The sequence below is a fragment of the Diabrotica virgifera genome, chromosome 4 (genome assembly GCF_917563875.1).
Source record: "Diabrotica virgifera virgifera chromosome 4, PGI_DIABVI_V3a".
NCBI classification, from domain to species: Eukaryota; Metazoa; Arthropoda; class Insecta; order Coleoptera; family Chrysomelidae; genus Diabrotica; species Diabrotica virgifera.
The window spans coordinates 3,472,997-3,498,112 of record NC_065446.1 but is presented as its reverse complement, the minus strand read 5'-3'; the positions used below and the strand labels follow the sequence as shown (position 1 = coordinate 3,498,112).

At 31.8% G+C, this 25,116-nt stretch overlaps 2 protein-coding genes across 3 annotated transcripts in view; both read right to left on the bottom strand.

Annotated features, from left to right (window-relative positions):
* LOC126882882 (uncharacterized) overlaps window positions 1-2,174 on the bottom strand; it is a 40,286-nt gene extending 38,112 nt beyond the window's left edge. Inside the window, exon 1 of one of the 2 annotated variants that reach the window (XM_050647945.1) lies at window positions 2,033-2,174. In XM_050647945.1, the coding sequence (XP_050503902.1) occupies window positions 2,033-2,078 (46 nt within the window). In that variant the 5' untranslated portion in view covers window positions 2,079-2,174. The remainder of the gene's footprint in view (window positions 1-2,032) is intronic. The other variant, XM_050647944.1, reaches the window with a different exon arrangement.
* A 6,547-nt stretch (window positions 2,175-8,721) lies between these two features.
* LOC126882881 (uncharacterized) lies at window positions 8,722-24,120 on the bottom strand. Its single transcript, XM_050647943.1, has 7 exons — window positions 23,991-24,120; window positions 23,679-23,762; window positions 19,473-19,610; window positions 15,125-15,268; window positions 11,272-11,379; window positions 10,520-10,573; window positions 8,722-9,435 (listed from the first exon to the last, which is right to left on the bottom strand). Exons 1-7 carry the CDS (start codon window positions 24,019-24,021, stop codon window positions 9,263-9,265), a joined length of 732 nt encoding a protein of 243 aa, XP_050503900.1. The 5' UTR covers window positions 24,022-24,120; the 3' UTR covers window positions 8,722-9,262.
* Window positions 24,121-25,116: the final 996 nt, after the last annotated feature.

Below are 25,116 nucleotides of genomic sequence, written 5' to 3'. Positions count from 1 at the left end.
TCTCCACCACTTTTTGATATACTTTTCGTGAACTAGTATTTTATTATTTTCATCTCGGATACATCTAATCTGATTAAAATCTTTTGCTTTCTTTGCTCTCTGTTTGGCTATTTATAAATCTTCGTTTCGCCTTCCCTGGTATCAAGTTGATCGTATAGGTTTGAATACGCTTCTGCTTTGATTTTTGCTACTGCTACTTTCGCTTCCTTTTTCGCGACCATATACATTTACATAGTTTTGAAGATCTGTGTCATATCTGGTTTCTAGTCACTTTTTATATAATTTTCCCTTCTCTTTTATTTTTCCTTGTACTTCGTTTGACAACACCAAGTCTCTTTATCCTCAAACTTTTTTCCTGACGTTTTCCTAAGTATTTCAATAGCAATCTCTCTAATACTACTGGCCATCTTTCTCCAAATTTTATTAGGGTTTTCTTTCATATTCCAACATAGTTTGTTTACTATTATTTCCCTGAATAGACCTTTTTTTTCACCTTTTAGCATCCACCACTTGATTTTTGTGGTCCTCTCCGATATTTTGATTTAACTTCACTTTTTACTTCGATGTCCAGAACAAGCAGCGTATATTGTTGGCTTACTTTACTGTCTCACTAACTATTACCTTGCAGTCCTTGCATTCACGTATGTCTTCTTTCCTTTCCTTTAAGTATCAACTGCAATATCCAGTATCTGCTGAATCTCATTATATGCCCCAGATATTTAAGTTTTCTCTATTTTATCATGTTCATCAAGTCACGTTCACCTTGACCTACTCTGTTTAAAGACTTCTCTATTTGAAATGCGTTGATATTCTGAGCATTCTACGATATGACCACATATCGAAGGCTTCTAATTTGTTAATCATATTAACCTTTATGATCCAGGTTTCACATCCACATAGTAATACAGGATAAACCTAACATTTTAGGAACTTGATTTTCAGTTGTAAGTTCAGCTGAGAATTGCTCAGAATATATATATGTTTCATAAATGCTCGTCTTGCAATTTATACAGGGTGTCCCGGAAAATAGTGCGTTCCTTTAAGGTATGGATAGAATACACAATTTAGAACAAAAAAGTCCTATACCATTTTTTTCTAAAGTTAACCGTTTCCAAAAAAAAGATTCCATTGGTTTCCATATACCTGAATGTTAATCTTCAGAAAATGAAATAATCTGGCAACATGTTACGTACTGGTGAATAAGAACTCGTTTGTGTCTTACAGTATTTAAAATATTCCAACCTAATACTTACTATTTTTGTTTACTATAATTTTTTTTAAAATGTAGTTGAAATATGGCATAATTTTAAACGAATTATACTTACATATTTTAAGATGAAAACACGTATTTTAACTGAACCACCACTTTTGCGAACACATGAATTCATAGAGGAACATGCACTCACACTCATACGACGAAAAATTCCAGCAAAACATTTTGAAAAAATTTTAGTAGATATTATGCCTCTCCATTTATTGATCTGCCATAAATAAACAACATAATATCATAATATTACTCATGAACACACGATTCAAAAACATTTTCGGCGTTGACACTAAACAGGATTCTTCCAAATTATCTGTTTACTAAACATGGGACTATTTACGTTTAGATTCTTGTACTTCACAGAGTTGCCAGATTTGAATTGGCGTTCCAAAATGTTTTATAGTTTTTTGGTCAAACGGTTGAATTTAGAAAAAAATGTTATAAGAGTTTTTTGTTCTACATGGTGCCTTCTACCTATACCTTTAAGGAACGCACTATTTTCCTGGACACCCTGTATACGAGTGTGAATTTCTTCATCAGGATTTAGTGTCTCGTTTATTCAACATTCTAAGTATTTAAAATGGTTAACTTTTGTTATTGGTTCATTACTAAGAATTAGTTGCATAGGGCCGACAAGTAACTTTGTCTTTGTTGTATTTATATCGAGTCCTTTATTGGGGCATTCTCTAGTGAACCCCATTTACTCTATCCTAATCTCTATTTTTTGCTGGATAATTAATTTATAATAAAAAATACGTTACTTACCTAGAGAGAGTACAAAAACAGCCGTATATATCTTAATATTTTTCATTTTTAACTAAACTTAAACTGACAATGAAAAATAATGAATGCCTTCTCAAATGCTTCCGACCCAGTTAGACTAAAAAAATGACTATTTTTGCATAAGATAACCACACTACAAAGCAATTGTTATTCAATAATACGTATAACATTAAAATATTTAAAATAATTTTAAATATTCTTAAAATTATCTGCACAATATTGTTTATATATAAATTTTTTAATTGTAATTAGTTATTAACAGTTATCTATGTAGAGAAGTTAAACTAAAAAAATTGAAACTAGCAGAATATTTGCTGCAGTAAAAAAACCTATAGTCTTTTTCTCCCCTGTAAAAAGTTTTGTCAAATAATATTGTCAAATGTTGTTATCACGTTTGCCGCTATAGACCTGGATCCTGCGTACCAAAAAAATTGATTAATAGCAAGCTGAAAATTTGTTAATAGATTAACGGTGTCTAGTCGGACAAACTTTGATGTACGGGAACACTGGAACAGGGGAAGTCTTAATTGTGGAACAGTTTAAAAATTTGGAACGTCTGATTACGAAAACGTCCCATGTATTTTGTCGGACAGAACATCCAATTGATTTGTTACCATTGTATTAAACTCTCATGCAAAAATCAGTCTGCTATTACTAACCAACATGATTCCTGTCATTTGATATGTTCTTCGTGTTCCACTCATTAAAATGCCCAGTTAGTGATAAATACCAGTCTGGTTTTTACATGAGAGTTTAACGAAATGGTAACAAATCCATTTGAAGTTCTGTCCGACAAAATACATAGAACGTTTTCGAAGTCTGACGTTCCAAATTTTTAACCTGTTCCACAATTAAAACTTCTCCTGTTCCAGTGTTTCCGTACATCAATGTTTGTCCGACTAGACACAGCTAAGCTACTAACAAATTTTCAGCTTGCTATTGATCAACTTTTTTTTTGGTACGCGGAATTCAGGTCTATTAGGTTTTGCTCGTATATACTAGTGATGTAACGAATATTCGTATTCGCATTCGTATTCGCGAATATTCGCATGCTTTTGCATATTCGCATTCGCATCCGCATTCGCGAAATTTGTGCGAACGTTTTGCGATTTTTGAAACCCAGAAAAAAAAATTTTAAGATAATATAAGGTTAATAAAATCAAAAGCTATTCACTTCTCATCTTTTTGTATTAAGAAAAGGTAACTTAACCTCAAACATGCAGCTACTCTTAAATGGAAATATGCAGGACACAACAGCAGACAAAGAAACGGAAGATGGAATGAAGCGATAACTCACTGGAGACCTTGGGACTACCAAAGAGGAAGGGGCAGACCACAGACGAGATGGTCGAATGACCTAAAAATATATACAGGGACCTCAACAGCATTAGCACTGAACCCAGAAGAGTGGAAAAATAAGGGGGAGGCCTACGTTCAACTTTGGACAAATGAAGAGCAATAGATAGATAGAACTTAACCTTGTATAATCACATTATCAGCCTTCACTTTTTTTTTATTATTTGGTATTATGTAATAAAGCTTAAGATTCAGATTGATTTACACTAAATATCAATTAACTTTTCATTATAAATTTAGGAAACACTACAAAAATAGAAACAAATTAAAAAAAACTGAATATTCGCATTCGTATCCGCATTCGCGAATGTCGGTTACAGATATTCGCATTCGCATTCGTATTCGCAAATGTTCAAAAAATGACATTCGTTACATCACTAGTATATACAGGATGAGCAACTGTACAAATTCAGTTGAAATTAATAGGAGAGCGGGAGACACCCCTAAAATGACCAGTACTGATCACGGAGAAGTGAATGACCAATTTTATTCATACTTCATATTTTTGAAAGTGCTGAATATGAAAACGAGGTTTATTTTGAATTTTATGTGGGGGAACATTGTCAAAATCCCAATTTTAACCTAAAAATAAAAAAAAAGAAATCACGTTTTCTTGCGTTTACATCACTACAACTCTGTTCCCTTTTAATATTTTTTTCTAAAATTTTTACAGTATATATTTCTCACCTTTTTTAAGAAAATGGTACTTACTTCAAGCTTTCAGTCTTATTTTAGTAAAAGTTATGAATTTTTTAAAGTTAAAGGTGCAGATTTCTGAATTGCAAAGTTTAATCGCAAAAGTTGAGCGACGAAGTTTGAAATTTAGCTTTTTAATTAGGTACTTGTATGTTAAAGTATAGAGTACAAAGAAGTTTTTTGCAAAGTTTTAGATCAAAATGATTTATAGAACAAAAAATAGTGCAAATTTTATTATCGGCATTAGAAATCCCAATATAACGCTTATTTTTCGAGATACTGACTATGGATGGTTAATGGCTAATTTTGGTCTTAAATTATGTTTCTGACGGCGCTGAAAACGAAAATGAAATTTATTTTAAATTTTAGGTGAGGGAATATTGTCAAAATCGCAACTATAGCATAAAAATAGAACAAAGTGAAATCACGATTTTTTGCGTTTAACTCGCTACAACTCGGGTCAATTTTAATATTTTTTTGTAAGGTTTGTACACTATATGTTCCTCACTTTTTTGAAGACAACGGTATCTGTTTTAAGATTCTAGTCTTATTCTAGTAAAATTTATAAATTTTTTAAGGTACAAGGTGCAGGTTCGTGAATTGCAAAGTTTCATCGCAAAAGTTGAGAGGAAAAATTAAAAATTTATCTTATTATTCACATTTATATTAAAAAATAGAGTACAAAGAAGTTTTCTGGAAAGTTTTAGTTACAAAATTTTATTAGAAAAAAATGGCGTAACTTTTAATATAGACGTTATTCATTCCCAAAATAACACTTATTTTTCGAGATACTGACCATGGGAGGTGAATGGCTAATTTTGGTCTTATTTTATGTTTTCGATGGTGCTGATAATAGTGCTGAATAAAAAAATATGAAAAAAAAATTTTTAAGAAACGCTTTTCTTTAGTTACGAGTGACTAAAATTAAAAATATTATAAAAAAAAACAAATAAAAAGCAAAAAATAAAAAAAAATTGAAAAAGTCTAACACATTCGTCAAAGAAAAGCGTGGCGCGTCTTCATCATATAAACGGTTTTCGCCCCACGCTTTTCTTTAACGAATGTGTAAGGCTTTTTCAATTATTTTTATTTTTTGCTTTTTAGTTGTTTTTTTATAATATTTTTAATTTTAGTCACTCGTAACTAAAGAAAAGCGTTTCTTAAAAATTTTTTTCATATTTTTTATTTTTTAGTTATTAGTCTTACACTTTTCAAACATTAAAATATATCGTCATGTTTCTTAAAATATGTATAAAACATATGATGTACTAACATGAAAAGAAGTCGGAATCGGCAAAAAATTTGAAACTTTATTTTTTATTTATGAAGCATAACGTAAACAATTAACGTAAAAAGTGAAATTATGTATAGTTCACATCATTAGCTACAACACGTAAAAGTTTCAAGTTTTTATATTGTAAAAAACAAGAGAATTTAAGCATTTTCCATTAAAATCGTATTTTTTTATTTAAACAATTAATAAACATAAAAATTTTTTTTTATTGATTATTCGTGTTTTGTACCCGCGAATGCATATGTCTGCAAATTTTCATTCATTTGCATTGGAGTAAAGGCACTCAAATTAACGTCTAAAAATTTGACGCAAACTATTGAACTAAATAAAAGCGTTTAAAAAGTGGTTTATTTTGAATTTTATGTGAGTAAACATTGTCAAAATCGCAATTTGAACCTAAAAATGAAAAAAAAGTGAAGTCACGAATTTTTAAGTTTAACTCACTACAATTCTGTTCCATTTTAATATTTTTTTCTAAAATTTTTAGAGCATATATTTCTCACCTTTTTAAAGACTATAAAAGTAACTGTAGTCTTTCAGTCTTTTTTTTATAAAAGTTATGAATTTAAAAAAATAAAAGGTGCAGATTCGTGAATTGCAGAGTTAAATGGCAAAAATTGAAAAAATAAAAAAAAATTTGATTTCATTCATGTTAAACCATAGAGTTCAAAGAAGTTTTATGGGGAGTTTTAGGTCTAGATGTGTTATAGAAAAATATGGTGCAACTTTTAATTTTAAGAAAAACGTGGTTTAACTTTTTTTTATTTTTTGAGCAAAATTGCGATTATGACAATGTTCTCCCACCTAAAATTCAAAATAAAATTGATTTTCGTTTTCAGCACCATCAAAAACATAAAGTAAGACCAAAATTAGCCATTTACCACCAATGATCAGTATCTCGAAAAATTTGCATTATATTGGGGATTTATAACGTAAATGTTAAACGCTGCAATATTTGTTTTCTATAAAACATTTTGATCAAAAACTTTCCAGAAAACTTCTTTGTACTCATGTTTTATTTTTGAATTTGATTTAAAATCTATATTTCAAATTTTGTCAGTCAAATTCTGCAATTAAACTTTGCAATTCACGAATCTACACCTTGTACTTTAAAATATTCCTAACTTTTACTAGAATGAGACTAAAGGTTTAAAGCAGAAACGGTTGTCTTCAGAAATGTGAGCAATATATAGTGTACAAAGTTTAGAAAACAGTATTAATATGGATCAGAGTTGTAACGAGCTAAATGCAAAAAAACGTGATTTCATTTTTTTTTTATTTTTAGGGTACAATTGCAATTTTGACATTATTCCCCCACCTAAAATTTAAAATAAATTTCATTTTCGTTTTTGTCACGGTCAAAAACATAGTCTAAGACCAAAATTAGCCATTCACCACCCATGGTCAGTATCTCGAAAAATAAGCGTTATATTGGGGATTTCTAACGTCGACATTAAAAGTTGCACTATTTTTTTTTCTATAAAACATTTTGATCTAAAACTTACCAGAGAACTTCTTTGTGCTCTCTACTTTAACATAAACGTGATTAGGAAGCTAAATTTTAAACTTCGTCTCACAACTTTTGCGATTAAACTTTGCAATGCACAAATCCGCACCTTTTCCTTTGAAAAATTCATAACCCTTATTAGGATAAGAATATAAGCTTGAAGCTTGTTTTCAGAAATGTTAGTGTTATATACCGTAAAAAATATTAAAATGGAACAGAGTTGTAGCGAGGTAAACGCAAAAAAAGTGATTTAATTTTTTTTTTATTTTTAGGTTAAAATTGCGATTTTGACAATGTTCCCCCACATAAAATTCAAAATAAACTTCATTTTCGTTTTCAGCACCCTCAAAAATATAAAGTATGAATAAAATTAGCCATTCACCCCTCCGTGGTCAGTATCTCGAAAACTAAGCACTTTTTGAGGGTGTCTCGCTTGTGTATAAACGATCATGTGAATTTATTTTTATTAATTTTAGGGTGAAAAATTATGGCTTAGGTTAAATTGGACTCTGCTCATGTGAAATGTGTTTGCTTGTAAAATTAAGCTAGTGGAACATCACCCCTGAAATGTGATCAAAAATTATTGAGGTGGTAATAAATTATTGAAAAATTGGTAAAAAATATGGCGCAGGTAAAACTGAATTCCGCTCATGTGGCCCCGCTAGCTTAAAATACCTCAATTTGTGGCGGCACGTAAATAAACTTCAACTGACAACTAACAGGCCAGTGTTTTTTTAACAAGATCAAACTCTGTTCTCGCTGTTGACACATCGACTAGATTGAACTGTTTTAGTAGATCAGAGATATTAATCAATTAACAGAGATCTGTTCGTTCCTTCTTGAAACTGATACAAACTTAAATGTCAATAATGATTTTAGTCTAAATCTAGATTCTACCTTACATATCTCTTTTCTGTCAAAATATTGACAATATAGTGACATTATTGTCTCTAAAACCTTTATGTGTGTTATTTGTGTTTAAATATTAATTACATTTTTTGTATTTTTTATACTTTTGATTAAATAGCATTCATTGCAATGGTCTTTTTGTAAATGCCGCTTTTATTTTGTATGTATAGATCATCTTTGATAAAATAAAATTCTTAGTCTCTTAAGTTGTTTTTTAATGCTCAATTTCACTATTGTATTTTTAAGATTATTTTAGCGCCCCTGATTATGTTAGAGACTGCTAATATTTGATCTGTAGTCTCCTCAATGTAGTTTTACCATAAAACATGTGTCGCACTTTATTTTTTTTAAACTGAATAAATCACCCCTCTAGGTGTGAAACCTCCCCAAACTCAGTTAATTACATAAAATTCGTGATCTATATTTGAAATCACCCTGAAATCAGTCAAACAATAGTAAATTCGGGATCTGTACTTTACTAAGAAAGTTAAAGTAAGTGTATAGATACGGTATACATCAAAGTTACCACTCGCGTCACGCCTTTTTGCGAAACATAATACATTGCGAAACAAAAAGAGATGAAACTAGTGGATGTGGAAATTATCGTTATAAACGTATTAAATTAACATTACATTACATAGTTTCCTACCTTTAGATGTCTGTGACAGAAGTACTTTATAAAATTCCACTGTCACAGTGACAATTGTCAGACTCATCTGATACATGTAAAGGTGGCAAACTATATAATGTAATCTTAATTTATACGTTTATAACGATAATTTCCATCTCCGCTAGTGTCATCTCTTTTTGTTCACAATGTATTATATTTTCCATCTTTTGCGCTATTTTGCCGGTTATTAGCGCGCTCATCACTGCATAAAAAACCGAAATGAATAAGATTATACAAAATAGGAAATAAAACAAATTTTATTTATATACTTATTATTTTATACATTTAAATTATGTGAACAGTACCTATGGTTCTTGTCATGAGCATTTTTCAGTGCGTCACAAATGATAGAAAAAAAGGTTAGTCCGTGATAAATACACATTTATGACATTTATTCTAACATGACATTTTCATTCAATCTGACAGTTGTCACATTTTATTTGCAATTTGGTATAAAAACAAATCAATTTTGTTTATTGCATTTATAAAATGGTATATTTTTGATTTGCATAGTCTTATAAATTGTACAGATTAATTTTTTTTACTAGCGCCATCTATTGACAACTAGATTAAATGTTATAAATGTCACCGACGAAATGTAATCAGAGACGTGCGTTTTTTTCTGTCACAAACAATTTAATGCGTTAGAGAGAAATCGAAAAACTGTGACGCACTGAAAAATGCTCATGAAAAGAACCATATTAGAAACAAAATACAAATTAGGTTAAACAATAATTAGAATTATTATTTACAAAAGTCTGATTTGTGTTTATATCTTTTCTAAAAACCAAATAGTTTTGGTAACGTATTGTTTGGAAATAGTTGTATTTTAGGAATGTTCAGCGCTTGTGGGATAGCTGCTTTAACGGCGTCTTTAATCATATCTTGAACCATTTTGTTGATTTCTTCCCCAATTGATTTTACTGTATTCTTGATGACTTCTCTTATTGAATCTAAAAGTCAAGAAACATATCAGAAAATTTTATTGTGTTTGGTAAAAATAGAGAAAAATAAATGATTACTATAATAATTATCAACTCCACAGATCAATCTCCAACATGGAATAAAAAATATAAGGTCTTTCTGGCAACCAAAAACCTTTTTTAAAATTTGTGCACGTGATTTATATGAGTGTTGTCCCCCTTTTTAAATGTTTTTACACTATTATAAACATTAAAAACAACTGTACAAAAAATCAGGACAAAATCGACTGTAAGGATAAAAAACAAACATCATTTGAGAACATACAAATAAAAACAAGTCTATATTTCACAATATAACCAATAAACCACATATTAAGAGCTACTAAACTAGTCTGCTGTTTGATGGTGCTGGTGACTTATATGAATATCTTTAGCTGTAGGACAGTTTTATCACTGATATCTTGTAGTTTGTAATTGTGAAGACTTTATGTATTGGCCTGATGATGAGGCAGAAATTGTAAGCCTGGAAACCGGTTGCCCCATGATTGTGTAACAACTATTAAAATACAAACTTTAAGATTGTGAGTATTGACTCAATTTCTATATCCAATAGTATAATGGACTCGCATTGTCAACCTTTTCATCATTTTTAAAAAAATTAAAGTATATCTCTAATCACGCCTCGAAAAAGCAACCATAATTTTCTCAACGAATCAGAGACGATATACCACAAAAATAAATATGTGAAACTTATCTCTTACGATTACATTATAGAGATAAGCACTTGATTTTCCGTCACCGAAAATACTATCGAATTCTTTATCGGCAGACTCAATACTCAAATTATATATAAACATCGACTCCAAACTTTCCTTTCAACGCAAACTGCTAAAACCTTTCCCACGAGCGCGATATTCCTGCTTTCAACATACGTTTAATATTGGAAGCGATCGATCAACTCATGCCTACAAGGTGGGACGAAAATATTTTACAATGAAAATAAGAATTATTGGTTTCTTGATGAGGTGGAATGGTTGTTTTTGTGGCACCGTTTCAATATAGTAGAACACTTGTTCTATGGAATATACAACGTAATTATTAAATTGACACTTACCTGGGATGACTTGAAGGTAATCTACGTATTGCTTGGCAATTTTTGGAAATATATCTAAAAAATATTTATTAATACAACAATATTTAACGAGAAAATTAATGAACAGCGTGAATATACACGAAAAATATATTTATTAATCGCAAAAAAAACTCTTGGCAATTTTTGGACTAGGAGATATATATGAAAAACTGGTATAATATGAAACTAACAAAAAATTAACAAGGTAGTGTATAAACCTGTGTTGTTTAAACCAATTTTACAAAAATGCGAGAACCTTAAATTGTATATGTCTGTCTGTCCGTCTGACAGATCACACAACTCCTCCAGACCAGATATAATGACAAATGAGGTGTCGAAATCATTTTCCCTTTGAGAAATTAGTATTGCATAGTCTGCATTGCAGATTATTTTAAATTTATTTCTCCCATTTGTTATCCTGTTTCATATATGATTAGTTTAAATAATACAGGACTTAGTAAGTCCCCTGTATTATCCCAGTACAGGCTTCAAATGGGGTCAGTTAGTGTTTCTTCTACTTTTACTTTGATTTTGATATTCTGGTGGATATTTTCAACCATTTTAATTATCCAAGGTATATCTCTCTTACTTTCCATAAGTAGATAACGTCCTTTAATTAGAACCTGTCAACTGCCTTCTGAGAGACCACGAAATATAAATATGGCAATTAAAATGTAACTAAGTTAAACTAAAGTAATCTATATAATGAACTATTAAGTAAAATTATTTAATACCTGGATAAGGAGGAAAAGGTTCTACTCCTTTAAGCGCTTCATCAATTGCCGCCTGTATACTTTTTTGATTAACAGTTGCCCAGTCTGTTATAGATTTTCCTGTTTCATCTAAAAATATTACAAATATGCATTGTTAAGTGCTTCCATCTTACGATAAAAGGTATAAAAAAAATAAATTTCTATTTTTGATAACGATTTTCGAAGTGTAAGTCAAATAAATTTAATTTCAAACCTAAATTGTGGCTTTATTCTCAAATAAAACAGTAAATCAAAAAAAGTTGTAGATAAGTTAATTTCAAAAGTTATGCACCACCTAAAATTATGCTCATTTTCATAGTTGATTTTTTCGTGAAAAAATTAACGGATTATGCTATTTTTTATTATTTTAGATGTTTCTTTAGTATTCACCTAGTTGGGCAAAGGTTTATTCAAACTCCTTTTTTTAACTTGTATCGGGTGGAATAAAATATATGTTTGTCTGATGTTAAGTTTGAGACACCCTGTAGGGAGGACAAGGTATAAGTGTGGATATACAACAAAATCGTATTATAGTCTTATGTTTTGCGAACATCTTATTTTTTGAATGTCCTTGATATCTTTAGAAACAAAAAAAATATACGGTTATATTATTTAATATGAGGTGTTTTAACTGAAACAAAACTAAATTATCAATCAGAAATAACAGTTAACAAACTTTTAAAACAGAAAGGCAAATAACATTAACAATTCTGGTCTACACCTTAAGAGTTATTTGTCTACCGCAGTGAGCGGTATGCACAGCGCAACATAAGAGAGACGAGATTGTTTAATGGAGGCTTTGTGATGCTTTGGGGTGGAATTTCCTTGAGGGTAAGTACGGATTTGCTGTCTACGTGGAGGCTCTTTAAAGAGCGAGAAGTAAATTGCACAGCTTTTCTTTCTTTGAACACTTTGTTCCTTTCACAGTATATATAGGAAATAATTTCATCTTAGTGTATGATAAGATATGGTCTCCTCATGTCGTCAATTAAATCACATATTAAAGAGTAAAACCGTCTACTTTCTTTGTAATTAAAGATATCAGAGAAACTAAAAAAATTAAATATTCACAAAATATGAGACTACAACCTAATTTCGCTTTGTTACCCTCTTCCTCCTTACAGGGTGTCTCAAACTTTTGTTTCAGTTAAAACACATATTAAGGAATAAAACCGTCCATTTTCTTTGTTTCTAAAGATATCAGGGACATTCAAAAAATAAAATGTTCACAAAAATAAGACTATAATACGATTTCGATGTATAGAGTCCACTTGTACCTTGTCCTCTATACAGGGTGTTTCAAACTTAACATAAGAAACACATTTCTTTACTTTCACCCTATATAAGTACAAAAAGGAAGTTTGAGTAAACCTTTGCCCAACTATGTAAATATGAAAGGAAAATCTAAAATAATTAAAAAAAATTAGCAGAATCAATATATCTTAAACTTATCAAATCAGCTGAAAAAGCCTATTATCAAAATCGCCTGGGAACCTCTAAAAGTGTTGCCTAAGAAACCTGGTCTATAGTAAACGATCTTCGAAATAAAACTCACACAGCTCAATCATTTTCCCTTCCAAATCCTGAAAGTCTAAACGATTACTTCGTTAATGTAAGTAAAAATATAACATCAACTATTTTGCCGTAACAAGATCCCATTTCCTATCTTCCTAATTCAAGAAAAGTCTCGAATTCATTCTTTTTAAAACCAGTCGATAACTCTGAACTGATCCAAACAATCAATAGTATCAAAAGCCAATCATCCTGTAGTACTGATTGACTATCTATAAAAATTTTCTCTAATCTCACAGAAAATTTGTTGGAAATCCTCATCCCAATAATTAATGATTCCTTCGAAAAAGGTAAATTTCCAGCCATTATTATTCCTCTTCATAAGGGTGGTGAAAAATCTAATGCCTGCCACTATATACCTATTGCCTTACTACCGGTACTCTCCAAAATTATTGAGAGACTCATTAAAACTCGACTTATGTCCTTTATCGTTGATAACAACATTTTATCTCAAAATCAGTTCGGCTTTTTAACTAATAAATGTACCACTGATGCCATGTTTTCTGTACTACATAAGGTTTATCAAGCACTAAACAATAATCTTTTTACTGCCACTGTTTTCTGTGACTATGCCAAAGCGTTTGAGTAAATTACCACATCTTGATTAAAAAACTAAATTTTTATGGAATTATAGGTATGTCTTTTAATTGGTTCTAATCCTACTTGAATAATAGGAAACAACTAGTTAGAGCAAATGATACTGCGGAGTACCGCAAGGTTCAGTATTGGGTCCTCTTCTGTTCCTTATCTTTATAAATGACATCACTAAATCGATGGGAAAATTTTTCTTTTTACTGATTTTTTTTTTCTTTAATTACTTAGAGCAACTCAACTATTGCATCTCTTCATGAAACTGTTACTTCGGATCTACTGACGATAAAGACCTGGTCTGACTCTAATTTACTCTCTTTTAATGTAAATAAAACAGTAGCATTATCCTACAAAGGAGCTCTTCAACCTTTGCCTCTTAATAACAGCCAGATCAGTACCGTTGATTTTGTAAAATTTCTTGGTATTTTTTTTTAGACAGCAACCTCAAATGGTCCCTTCATATCGATTCGTTAAGTAAGAAACTCGCCTCAGCTTGCTATGCAATAAGATCTGTCTTAAGGGAACTCAATTTAGCATTTTCTAAAATAACATATTTTTCGTTGTTCAAGTCTGATCTTCGATATGGTCTTCCTTTTTGGGGTTCTAGTACAGCTGCTCAATTTGATGTTATTTTTAAATTGCAAAAATAGCAATAAGATATCTGTTTGGCCTCAGAAGATCTACACATTGCAGAAGTTACTTCAGAAATCACGGAATTTTAACCATCTTTAATTTATCCATCTTTTTATATTCTAGAAACGGTTTGTTTAATCCGTAAACACCTTCGTGCCTTTCCAGCAAGGCCCAATCATCTTTACTCCACCAAAAATGCAATCGTTTGATATTTATTTACCGATCCCGTCCACTGAGTTAGTAAAGAAATCTATATTATATTCCACAAAAAAACTATACAACCATCTCCCGTTACAAATTAAATCTGCAACATCTTTCCCAAAATTTCGTAAAATGACAAAAGCTTATCTATCTAAAAGACCTTATTATTCAATAGAAGAATTTCTTCATGAATAACTACGAAAATTGGGTTTCATACGCAGTAGCTTAACCTGTCAATTCCTAATGTTGTATTTGATTTGTTGTAAGTATGTTCAATTTGCAATTTATATAAATTTTGCCCCTAATTGTTTTGTCTTTGGTTTTATATCTTATATACTGTATACTGACGATTTATCTAATTTTAGTAAATTAGTAAATTGTAGTTGTTATTTTTTATTGTTGTTGATATTATTTTTCTTTTGACTGTATGTAAGCTTTGTACATAAAATTGTAAAAATTTTCAGTGACAATAAAGCATATTTCTATTCTATTCTCTAACTATGAAAATGAGCATAATTTTAGGTGATGCTTTGAAAATATTTATAGCATAAAAATGTTTGTTGGTTTGCTACTTTATGAAATACGTTTCGAAAACCTTTGCCTCCCTTTTATTAAGATAACGTCCGGGGAATAAGGCTGGCGACTCTACAAAGTTAGGCTTAGGCTCTTACTTAGGCCCCAAAGAATCAAAAAAATAAAATTGCCTTTTCTAAAAAATTCAAGCTGAGACATAAAAAATTATCATTTCAAAGAAATGTTTAATTTTTAATGCAATAAGACAAAACACAAAAATAAGTTAATGTGGTTTCACAAATAAATAAAACCGTTTAAAACATACCAATTGTGAAATTACCAGGAACATTTGGCAAGCTCTGTAACGATGGAAGTTTCAAAGAGTCTTCTAATTTCTTTATTACAGTGGCGTACCATATTAAAATATCCTGGAACCATTTAAAAACTGAGAGAATAACTTCATCTAGGTCTAAAAGAAAAAAATAATTAAAACTACTAAAATAATTAATTAAAAACTTCCGGAGTATGATCGTGAAAAGGATTAAAAATTATTCCAAAATGTTAAAATAACCGTTTTAAACCAGCGAAACTCACAGATCATATAAACAATACATAAGTAAAATAAATTGTCAACAGGTAACGATTAATTTTATTTTGTGTGCTAATTAGCATAGATATCAATAAAGAAAATCAATAAAGCTAAGACAAAAATAATGGTGGTCGACAGATTCGACACTATTCAACTGAGTAACATGTTACAAGAATACCAGATGGTAAACACCTTTGTCTATCTCGGGTCTAGTATAACTAACGTTGGTTACTGTAAAGCAGAAGTTCAAAAACGTATTGGTATGGCAAAAAATGCGATGAGTCGCCTAACTAAAGTTTGTAAAGACAGATCTATCTCCCAAAATATCAAGATGAGGCTGGTGAATGCCCTTGTATTCTCAATATTTCTATACGGAGCAGAAACTTGGATTCTTCACGCATGCGAGCGCAAAAAAATTGATGCCTTTGAGATGTGGTGCTGGAGAAGAATGCTGCGCATACCTTGGACAGCTCATAGGACAAACGTTTCCATTCTAAACCAACCCAATATTAACAAAAAGGCTGTCTACAATATGTCTGCAACGAATTCTTCAATTCTTTGGTCACGTGGTTCGCAGAGGTAACGACAGTTTAGAGACATTAATTGTTTCTGAAAACGTTCCGGAGAGAAGATCAAGAGGACGATCACCAACTAGATGGTCTGACCAAATAAAGCATTCAGCTGGAAACTCATTCTGCGAAGCTCTTAGAGCAGCTGAATATAGAGACCAATGGAGAAACATTGTTAGGAATATTGGAAAAAATCACGATCCTCAGTAATGGGGAAACGACAAGAGAGAGAGAGAGAGAGAGAGAGAGAGAGAGAGAGTGAGAGAGAGAGAGAGAGATGCTAATTAGGGATAGAGATAGCCACCCCGACATTTTTAAAAATGAGGTCATTCTTCTGTAATGATAATTTGCAACTTCAACTTCGAAAGCGTAGGATTAAATGTTACATTTGCTTAGTCCTCTTATACGGTGTCGAAGCATGGACATTAAAAATATCCACCATTAATCGTTTGGAGGCCTTTGAAATGTGGCTGCACAGACGTACATTAAAATGACAAATATGACAGTCCTTAAGAGAGCAAATGCTACTCGCGAGCTGCTTGATAATATCAAATGAAGAAAGATGGCCTATTTTGGACACGTAGTAAGGGGAGACTGGTATAATATTCTTTAACTTATTATGATAGGTAAAATCGAATGACGCAGAGGAATTGGTAGAAAACAGGCCTCTTGGTTGAAGAATATCAGGGAGTGGACAGGTATAAAGAAAGCAGAACAACTATTTAGAATAGCTCGATACAGAGACAGTTTCGCCATGTTAATCGCCAACGTCAAGGGGACTTGATAGGGCACGTTAAGAAGAATATGCTAATTAGGGGGTGATAATAAGACTTTAAATAAGTTTTGATTAGTTCTCCCGAAAACTGCTTCATTTTTTGGTTGATTCAAGTTGAAATATTCGATTTGGAATTTAACGAAAATAAGAACCTACTTTTCATGAGCTACGACTCTGCATCTACTGGATCTTCAGACATCATCTTCTTCTTCTTTATGTGCCATCTCCTCTAGTAAGGTCGGCAACCATCATGGCTATTCGCACTTTCGATACCGCTGCTCTAAAGATATCAGCAAAAGTGCAGTTAAACCAAGCTCTTAAATTGTTTAACCAGGAGATGCGTCTTCTTCCACGGCTTCTCTACCCTATATTCTTCCTTGTATTATTAACTGCAACAAGTTATAATACTAGCCCCTCGTGACATGAACCAGATATTGCAGTTTCCTAACTTTAATTGTATTTAAAACCTCCCTTAATTTTTTTCCCATTCTTCTCAACACCTCAACATTCGTGACCATACCCGACCACTTATTCTTAATGTCCTTCTGTAGGCCCATACAAAAAATTTATACAAAAAATGTGAATGGGACATCAGTGATTCTCAGTTTGGGTTTAGGCAAGGTTTGGGAACAAGAGAAGCAATAGTAGCAACACAGGTGTTGGTCCAAAATTGTTACGATCAGAGGAAGGACGTATTCCTGTGCTTTCTAGACTACGAGAAATCGTTTGATCGTGTCCAACATCACAAGTTAATGCAGATCCTCAAGAAGCTTGATATAGACCAAAAAGACATAAGATGCATTGAAAACTTTTACTGGTATCAGGCAGCACAATTAAAAATAGACAATTCTATATCCAAATCCATACATATAAGAAGGGGTGTTCGGCAGGGATGTGTGCTTCCCCTCTTTTATTTAACATTTATTCGGAAGCCATATTTCAAGAGTCTTTGGAAGATGCAGAGATGGGAATCAAAGTGAATGGAGTATTAATCAACAACATACGATATGCTGATGATGCTGTCTTAATTTGCGACAACATAGCAGATCTTCAACAACTTGTCACTATAATTGGAGAATACAGTAAGCGAATGGGATTAGAGATTAATACCAAAAAGACCAAATTCATGATCATCTCCAGAAACTTGGATACATTTGAAAACTCCACCATAACACTGAATACTTAAGTCCATTGAGAGAGTGAGCAAATTCAAATACCTAGGAACGTGGCTTTTTGAAGACTGGGCATCGGACAGGGAAGTAAAATGTCGCATTGAGCAAGCTCGACAAGCTTTCGTAAAATTCAGGAAGGTACTGAGCTGCTCAGAGTTCGACCTTACACTGAGACTAAGGTTTACTAAATGCTACGTGTGGTCGGTGCTGCTATATGGCATAGAGGGCTGGACACTCAAAACGAGGGATATAAACAGATTAGAAGCCTTCGAAATGTGGCTTTATCGCCGTATCCTAAAGATACCATGGACGGCGAAAGTCACAAATGTGGATGTCCTTAAAAGAATCAACCAAGAACGTCAGCTTTTCGAAAACATCAAGAAAAGAAAAACGGCGTATTTGGGTCACATCATGCGAAACGAAAAATACCAGTTCCTTCAACTTATAATCCAGGGTAAAATTGAAGGCAAGAGAGGAATAGGACGCAAGAAAATGTCCTGGCTCCGAAACATAAGGCAATGGACAGGGATTACCGACATACAATCACTGATCCACATTGCAAGAAACAGAGAGTTATTGGAAAATGTGATCGCCAACATCCATTAGTGGATTTGCATTTGAAGAAGAAGAAGTAGGCACATAAATCTAATGGCTTCTAATCTATCCGAAACATCTTTCTTTAATTTTCAAGCCTCTAATCTATAGAATAATACGGAGAGCACGTAGCAGCTCAGAAGTCTTATCTTTAAACAAACTGTAATATCCCTGCCACAGAATACTTTTTTCAGTTTATTCAAAGCAATTCTTGCCTGTGCTATTCCTGCTTTAATCTGTTCTGTGCATTCATTATTTTCATTAATTATTGTACCCAGATATTTTTCAACTTTTTTATCTTGTTCTTCATGTATTGTTATGCTTTCTTGGCGCTGTTGGCCTTTTTTATTACAATGCATTGTATCTTTTTTGTGTTTGTTAAAAGCTCTCTAAAAAGCTTTTTTTATTTTCCATACAGCAAAAACATAAAAATACCGATTAATCATATTACGATTCAAATCACTGTACTCTGGTGGCGTAATCGCGGGCTTAATGTTCATGCATTGCACAACCATAACCTCATTTTTTAAACCAGGAGGAGTAAACTAAAAAGACAGATTCACACCCAAAAATATCACTAGAAAAATCACCAGATTTATCTTCTATTTTGGTTGGTAATGTCGGCCTTCGACGGTAATCCATAAAAATTATATTTTACTAATACGTCGCTAAAGAGTTCTAAAAATAAATGCTTTTTTATTTTATAAATGCAGGCTAAAAATCTAAAAATGAAAGAAAGAACGTAGAAAACACAAAAAATCGTCGATATAACTTATCAACCTTGAAATTTTAAATGCCAATAGTGTCAAAATTTCATAAATTTCAATAGTGTTAAAATTTCAGAATTTAGTGGAGTAAACTTGCCTGCGGTTGGACCAATTACACACAAGCGTTATGCCATGATAAATTTCAATTACTCCTCTTATTTAAAAAACGAAGTTTTTCTTTTAGATTGATAAGGAAAGGTTACTTACTTAATGGTGGCAAACCGGGCGGTAACGGTGGAAGTACGTTACTAAATATCGTGGCAACGTGTACTGTTGCATTCTGTAAAATGGACGCATTATTTGCAGTCACTATGCCAGTAATTTTAAGTATTTCCTTCAAAATGGCTGAAACACAATTCAAAATTATTAAAAATGGTGAAGGTGCTAGGTACAATAAATATTTAGATCAGTAAATTGTAAATTTCAAACATCCATTTGAAAATTTTCATATTTTTTTACAAATTTGTTTTTGTCTCGACTGTAATTATTAAGATTGTTCATTATATCATTCATATGGCATGAAAGCACAAAATTCTCTACCATTTACATATTATTGATGATATTCTATTCTATCTATTCTAATACAAGGGTGTCTGTAAAACAGGCGACAAATAATAGAATAATAATGCCTATTTACTACCAATAAAACACTATAAAACATTGTTATAATATGATTATTACATAAGCTAAATTGAATTTATATACTTCATACACGCGTCTTCACCAGAAGGCGTCATATCATGGCGTCTTCACCAGCAGAACTGGAAGAAATTTGGCTAGACAGTGTGAGTACGGAATATGGTTTGAAAATAAATATAAGGAAAACCAAAGTAATGATCATCGATAGAATCAGAAACAACCAAATGGAAATAAGAAACATGGCAGTATTACGAAATGGCAGACAAATTAATTACTCACAAAAAGATAGAAGAACAGTGACATTACAAAAAACGTAAAATTACTCCTTGTTCGAGCAGTAATATTCCCTATTGCCACCTACCCTTCAGAGACTTGGACCATCAAAAAAGCAGATTCTAAGAGTATAATGACATTTAAAATGTGGGTCTACCGTAGAATGTTGCGCATACCATGGACCGCACATCGCACAGATAATTCAATACTAGCAGAACATAGCATAAAAACTAGACTCACCATAACTATCAACTAAAATATACTGAGATATTTTGGACATATAACTAGAAAAAGAGAAGACACAGAACCAATGATAGTTAAGGCAAGGTAGAGGGCAAAAGATCCAGAGGAAGATCTCCAGCTCGATGGTCGGACCAAATAAAGGACATGACTGATTACTTTGAAACCAAATGCCCAGCTCTGTGATGACTACCGACTTATAAGCTTAATCAATCATATCACTAAAGCGTTGACATACACTCTGGACCAAAATTAACCGGCCACCTTAAAAATGGGTCATTTTTGATGTCTTATATCTCCTAAACCTGTTGTCCGATTTAAGTGATTTTTTAGTATGTTATAGCCTTGTTCCTTGAAAATCTGGTTATAATAATATTGTTGTTAAAGAGATAAATGTTTATTGTATACCGGGTGTGTGAATCAAACCGTGTTTTTTTCTTAAAGTTTGCATCACCCTGTGGAATATTCTAGCATTTGAAGAATACTCAAATTAAAACATGACTATAGCCTCATGCTTTCTAAATATTTTGTTGTTTGATTGATTCGCTTTTGTTGGATAATAAAAAAGTTAGGTGCTTTAACAACTAGACACACTTTTTATCAATACCAGTGTTTTTAAAAAATTTTGGCAAAGTTTAAGGAGTAATTCTGCATGAAAAATAATGACAGTTTGCTTTATAAACTTATGTCCGCAAATGATTCGTTTCCGAGATAGCGGGTGTTGAAATGTTTCTGACAAACTGACGATTTATTTATTGCTTTAAAACCGGTTGAGACGTGCAAATGCAATTTGGTGGGTTTTACGACGTAGTTATTGCATATTTTTTGACATACGAATAAGAATTTAATATTCACCATTGGCGCGCATACGGGTAATATGAGCCATCAATTTACTCGTATGTGCGCTAATGGTGAATATTAATTGCTTAATTGTATGCCAAAAAAATGTGTAATCACTACGTATTAAAACCCACCAAATTTTATGTGCATGTCTCAACCGGTTTTAAAGTAATAAATAAATCGTCAGTTTGTCAGAAAAATTTCAACACCCCATATCCCGGAAACGACGCATTTGCGGACATGTTTTTATAAAGAAAACTGCCATTATTTTTTCATGCAGAATTAACCCTTAACCTTTAACTACACGCGCTGGCGTATTTTGTACTGAATATATTTTTAAATATATTCTACTGCAAATATATTTAAAAATTTAATTTTTGACCTTGTTCATCCCTTTAACCTATCACTGGAATGTGCTTTACAATTTGGTTTTAGTTTCGTTTTAATCGGCCTTCTGGGAATATTGTAATTTCCAGGTTATTATTTGTTGTTTCCGGTGGTGGACAATATACGCCACGATTATATTAATATAAGTAGTAATATATATAATATAAATACATATAATATAATATAAATACATATTTCAATTGTTTTTTAGTCATTATGGCACAAAATATATTTTTCTTTATAAACAATACTTTTTCTCCTGTAAAAAATCACATTTCAAAAAATTTTTTATTAGTAATTTTATTTATCATGCAATCCAGTTATTCCATGATTCCAGTTATATATTTCAATTGGCTTACTGAGAAGGAACTCCAAGTATTCACTGATGTCGAATAAGGTTTATAACAAACAACTAATTGTATTTTTTCAAAAAAAAAAATAAAAAAATCCGCTGTTTTTAAGTGTATTTTCTTGTGGCGTATAAAGTACTCCATGCGTGTAGTTATGTTATAACTTGATGCGCGGGTAGTTAAAGGTTAAACTTTGCCAAAATTTTTTAAAAAGACCCTGTATTGATAAAAAACATGTCTAGTTGTTAAAGCACCTAACTTTTTCATTATCCAACATAAGCGAATCAATCAAACAACAAAATGTTGAGAAAGCATGAGGCTATAGTTAAGTTTTAATTTCAGTATTCTAAATTGCTAAAATTTTCCACAGGGTGATGCAAACTTAAAGAAAAATACACAATTTGATTCGTACACCCGGTATACAATGAAAATTTACCTGTTTAGCAACAATATTATTATAACTATATTGTCAAGAAATAAGGCTATAACATATTAAAAAAATCACTTAAATCAAGGTTTAGGAGATATAAGACATCAAAAATAACTCATTTTTAAGGTGGCCGGTTAATTTTGGTCCAGAGTGTAGATCATTCATAAAAGAATATATGATAAATGTGGGTCATGGCGCTACCACATCCTTACGAAGGAGAAAAGATAGAGAAGGAGGAGGATTTCATGTAAACAAATAGATGCTAGCAAACAAACAAAAAATAAACTCCCTGAAAAATCAAAATTTGTGTACAGGGATTATATTAGTTTACTATATTCAAATATTTATTTAACAGTACAGTAAGATTGATATTAAAGATTTTGACAAAGGACCCCGGCACTTTTTTTGGTGTAGGTACTTCTAATTTACTTATGTAAAAGTGGTTCCAGTTAAATAGGCTGAAACTTTTGCAGAGAGGTTGCTTGGGTTATGCTGATCAAAATTTCTCAATGCTCCAGGAGCCAGCAGTCAATAATTGACTGTTTATTGTTTCTGAGTTTATTGTGATTATTGTTTCTGAGCTACAGAGATTCAGATTGTCGACTTTTAGTCCATTTTCCAAAATTATGAATTTGGACACGTACCGTCCCACATATTCAGTATACGTCATCTAAATATTTTGCAAAATTTACTAAGAACCGAAAATTTAACTAATTTATTTCGTAATAAAGATCTGTAAAGAGTTAGTAAGGTTGTTTCCACGAGGTATTTGCAGCTTTTTAATAGACGAAGTGTTTTCTTCTTAGAAGAATTACAAAGTACTCTAAAATATTCTAGTTGAATAAACATAAAAATAAAGACAGACTTAATATTATGCCGCGTGTATCTCTACCATAGATATAATAACGAACGGATGAAGTAAGGTATGGGCCGCTCTGTGTATCGATGTATAACGCCACTATCCAACTTTGAGTGGTATAGCCATCTTTGTCTGTCACATATGCGGGATTGCTTTGTAAAAAGGGATAGAGAGACCACCGATCGACTTCCAGCGCGTTACGCTTATTTGCTCAGTATGCCTTGTATATCCTTAATACGTCTATGATCTCTACTGAGTGCAGGTGTAGACATAAGCAATGCAAGTACACAATATGGTTACCAGCCTTAGGTAACCCAACTAAATTTATGTGAACAAGAACTGTTTATAATAATTACAATTACTTTATATTAACTATAACTTCAAATCTTACATACCAGATATAGTTCCTATATTGTTGTTATTATTGCTAACAGCTGCTTGAGATATAGTTGCTGTGTATGCCATACAGGCATTGCAAACTAGAAAATAAATTAGAATAATAGTTGATAAAATTTTGTCAAATTATAAATAAAAAACCTATATACATAAAAACATTGCTACATTTTTGAACAGGAATCCGTAAAGAAACCGAATCAGAATTTTTTTTAGAAGGGAGCGGCCTCATAAGGTGGACTATACATATGCATGTCCCAAGTATCCCAATTACAAAAAAATAGTTTATCCAATAGATATTAAATAAAGCTTACCCAAACACAAAACTAAAATTTTCTTGAGCATTTTCTATCGTGAGGTATGCGTACGACTTACACTAAGTACCTATTAAAAAAATGTATGATTTTTACTTAAAAATATTTAAATACCATGTTTTTTATCATTGTATTATAAGCATGTTGTTGCTTTATATTTGAAATTATTTTTTCTATGTATGGTAAAAAATTATAAAATATGCATGCGATAATAAAATTTAAATTTTTTTGGTATAAATAGTCTTGTTAGGTGGTGCCACAGTAACTGTTTTAATGAGAAATAAGTACGTCAGGAATATTTTTGATGATTTCCGGTTATTAGACAAAACGTTTTTTTTTTAATACAGGGTGAGCATAATTAAGTTAACCAATTTGCATACCAAACAAAAAAAAACTATACAGAAAACTACTTTATTTCTTTACTTATTTATATACAAAAGGAATTAGGGTTTTAAAGTTACTGTTTGTGTTAAAACTGCAGACTACCTTTCTCAATGCAGCTCTGATACCACCTACTCACGCTTTTTCAGGTTTCATCAAAAAATTTTGGGTTGTTGCGGATTGCGTCGAATTCCTCTTGAATACTTTTTTCAAATGTTCAATACCACGTAATGGGGTGGCCAAAACTTTGTTTTTGAGTATTTCCACAAAGCAAAATCGCATGGCGTTAGGTCGGGTGACCGTGCTGGCCACTCAATTCTTCCTCTTCTTCCCATCCATATGTTATAGTCAAAGCCCGAATTTCAGGCACTCATAGGTTTGACTAGGCCAATGGTCGGCAAACTAATTAGCCAAAGAGCCAAATATGAACATTACAAAGAGTTTAAAAAAATAGGAGCCAAATCTGCTTGTTCAGTAGACTTTATTACACTAAAATGTAGTACATAACACTAAATAAAACTAAAGGGTCTAGCCTCTAGCCGGTTAAGATAGTGAAAAATGTCCCCAGCGATATTCTTAAAATAAAAATACCATATTGTTCTACCTCAAAAAGTACTCGACCAAACAAATTTTTGCCTCACCCATAGCCCCCCAAAAAATTAAAACGTGTTTTTTCGTTTTTTGGCGATATCTTCGCCTCTAATATTCGTAGAAACTTCTATTTTCTTTCGTTTTGTAGGGATTT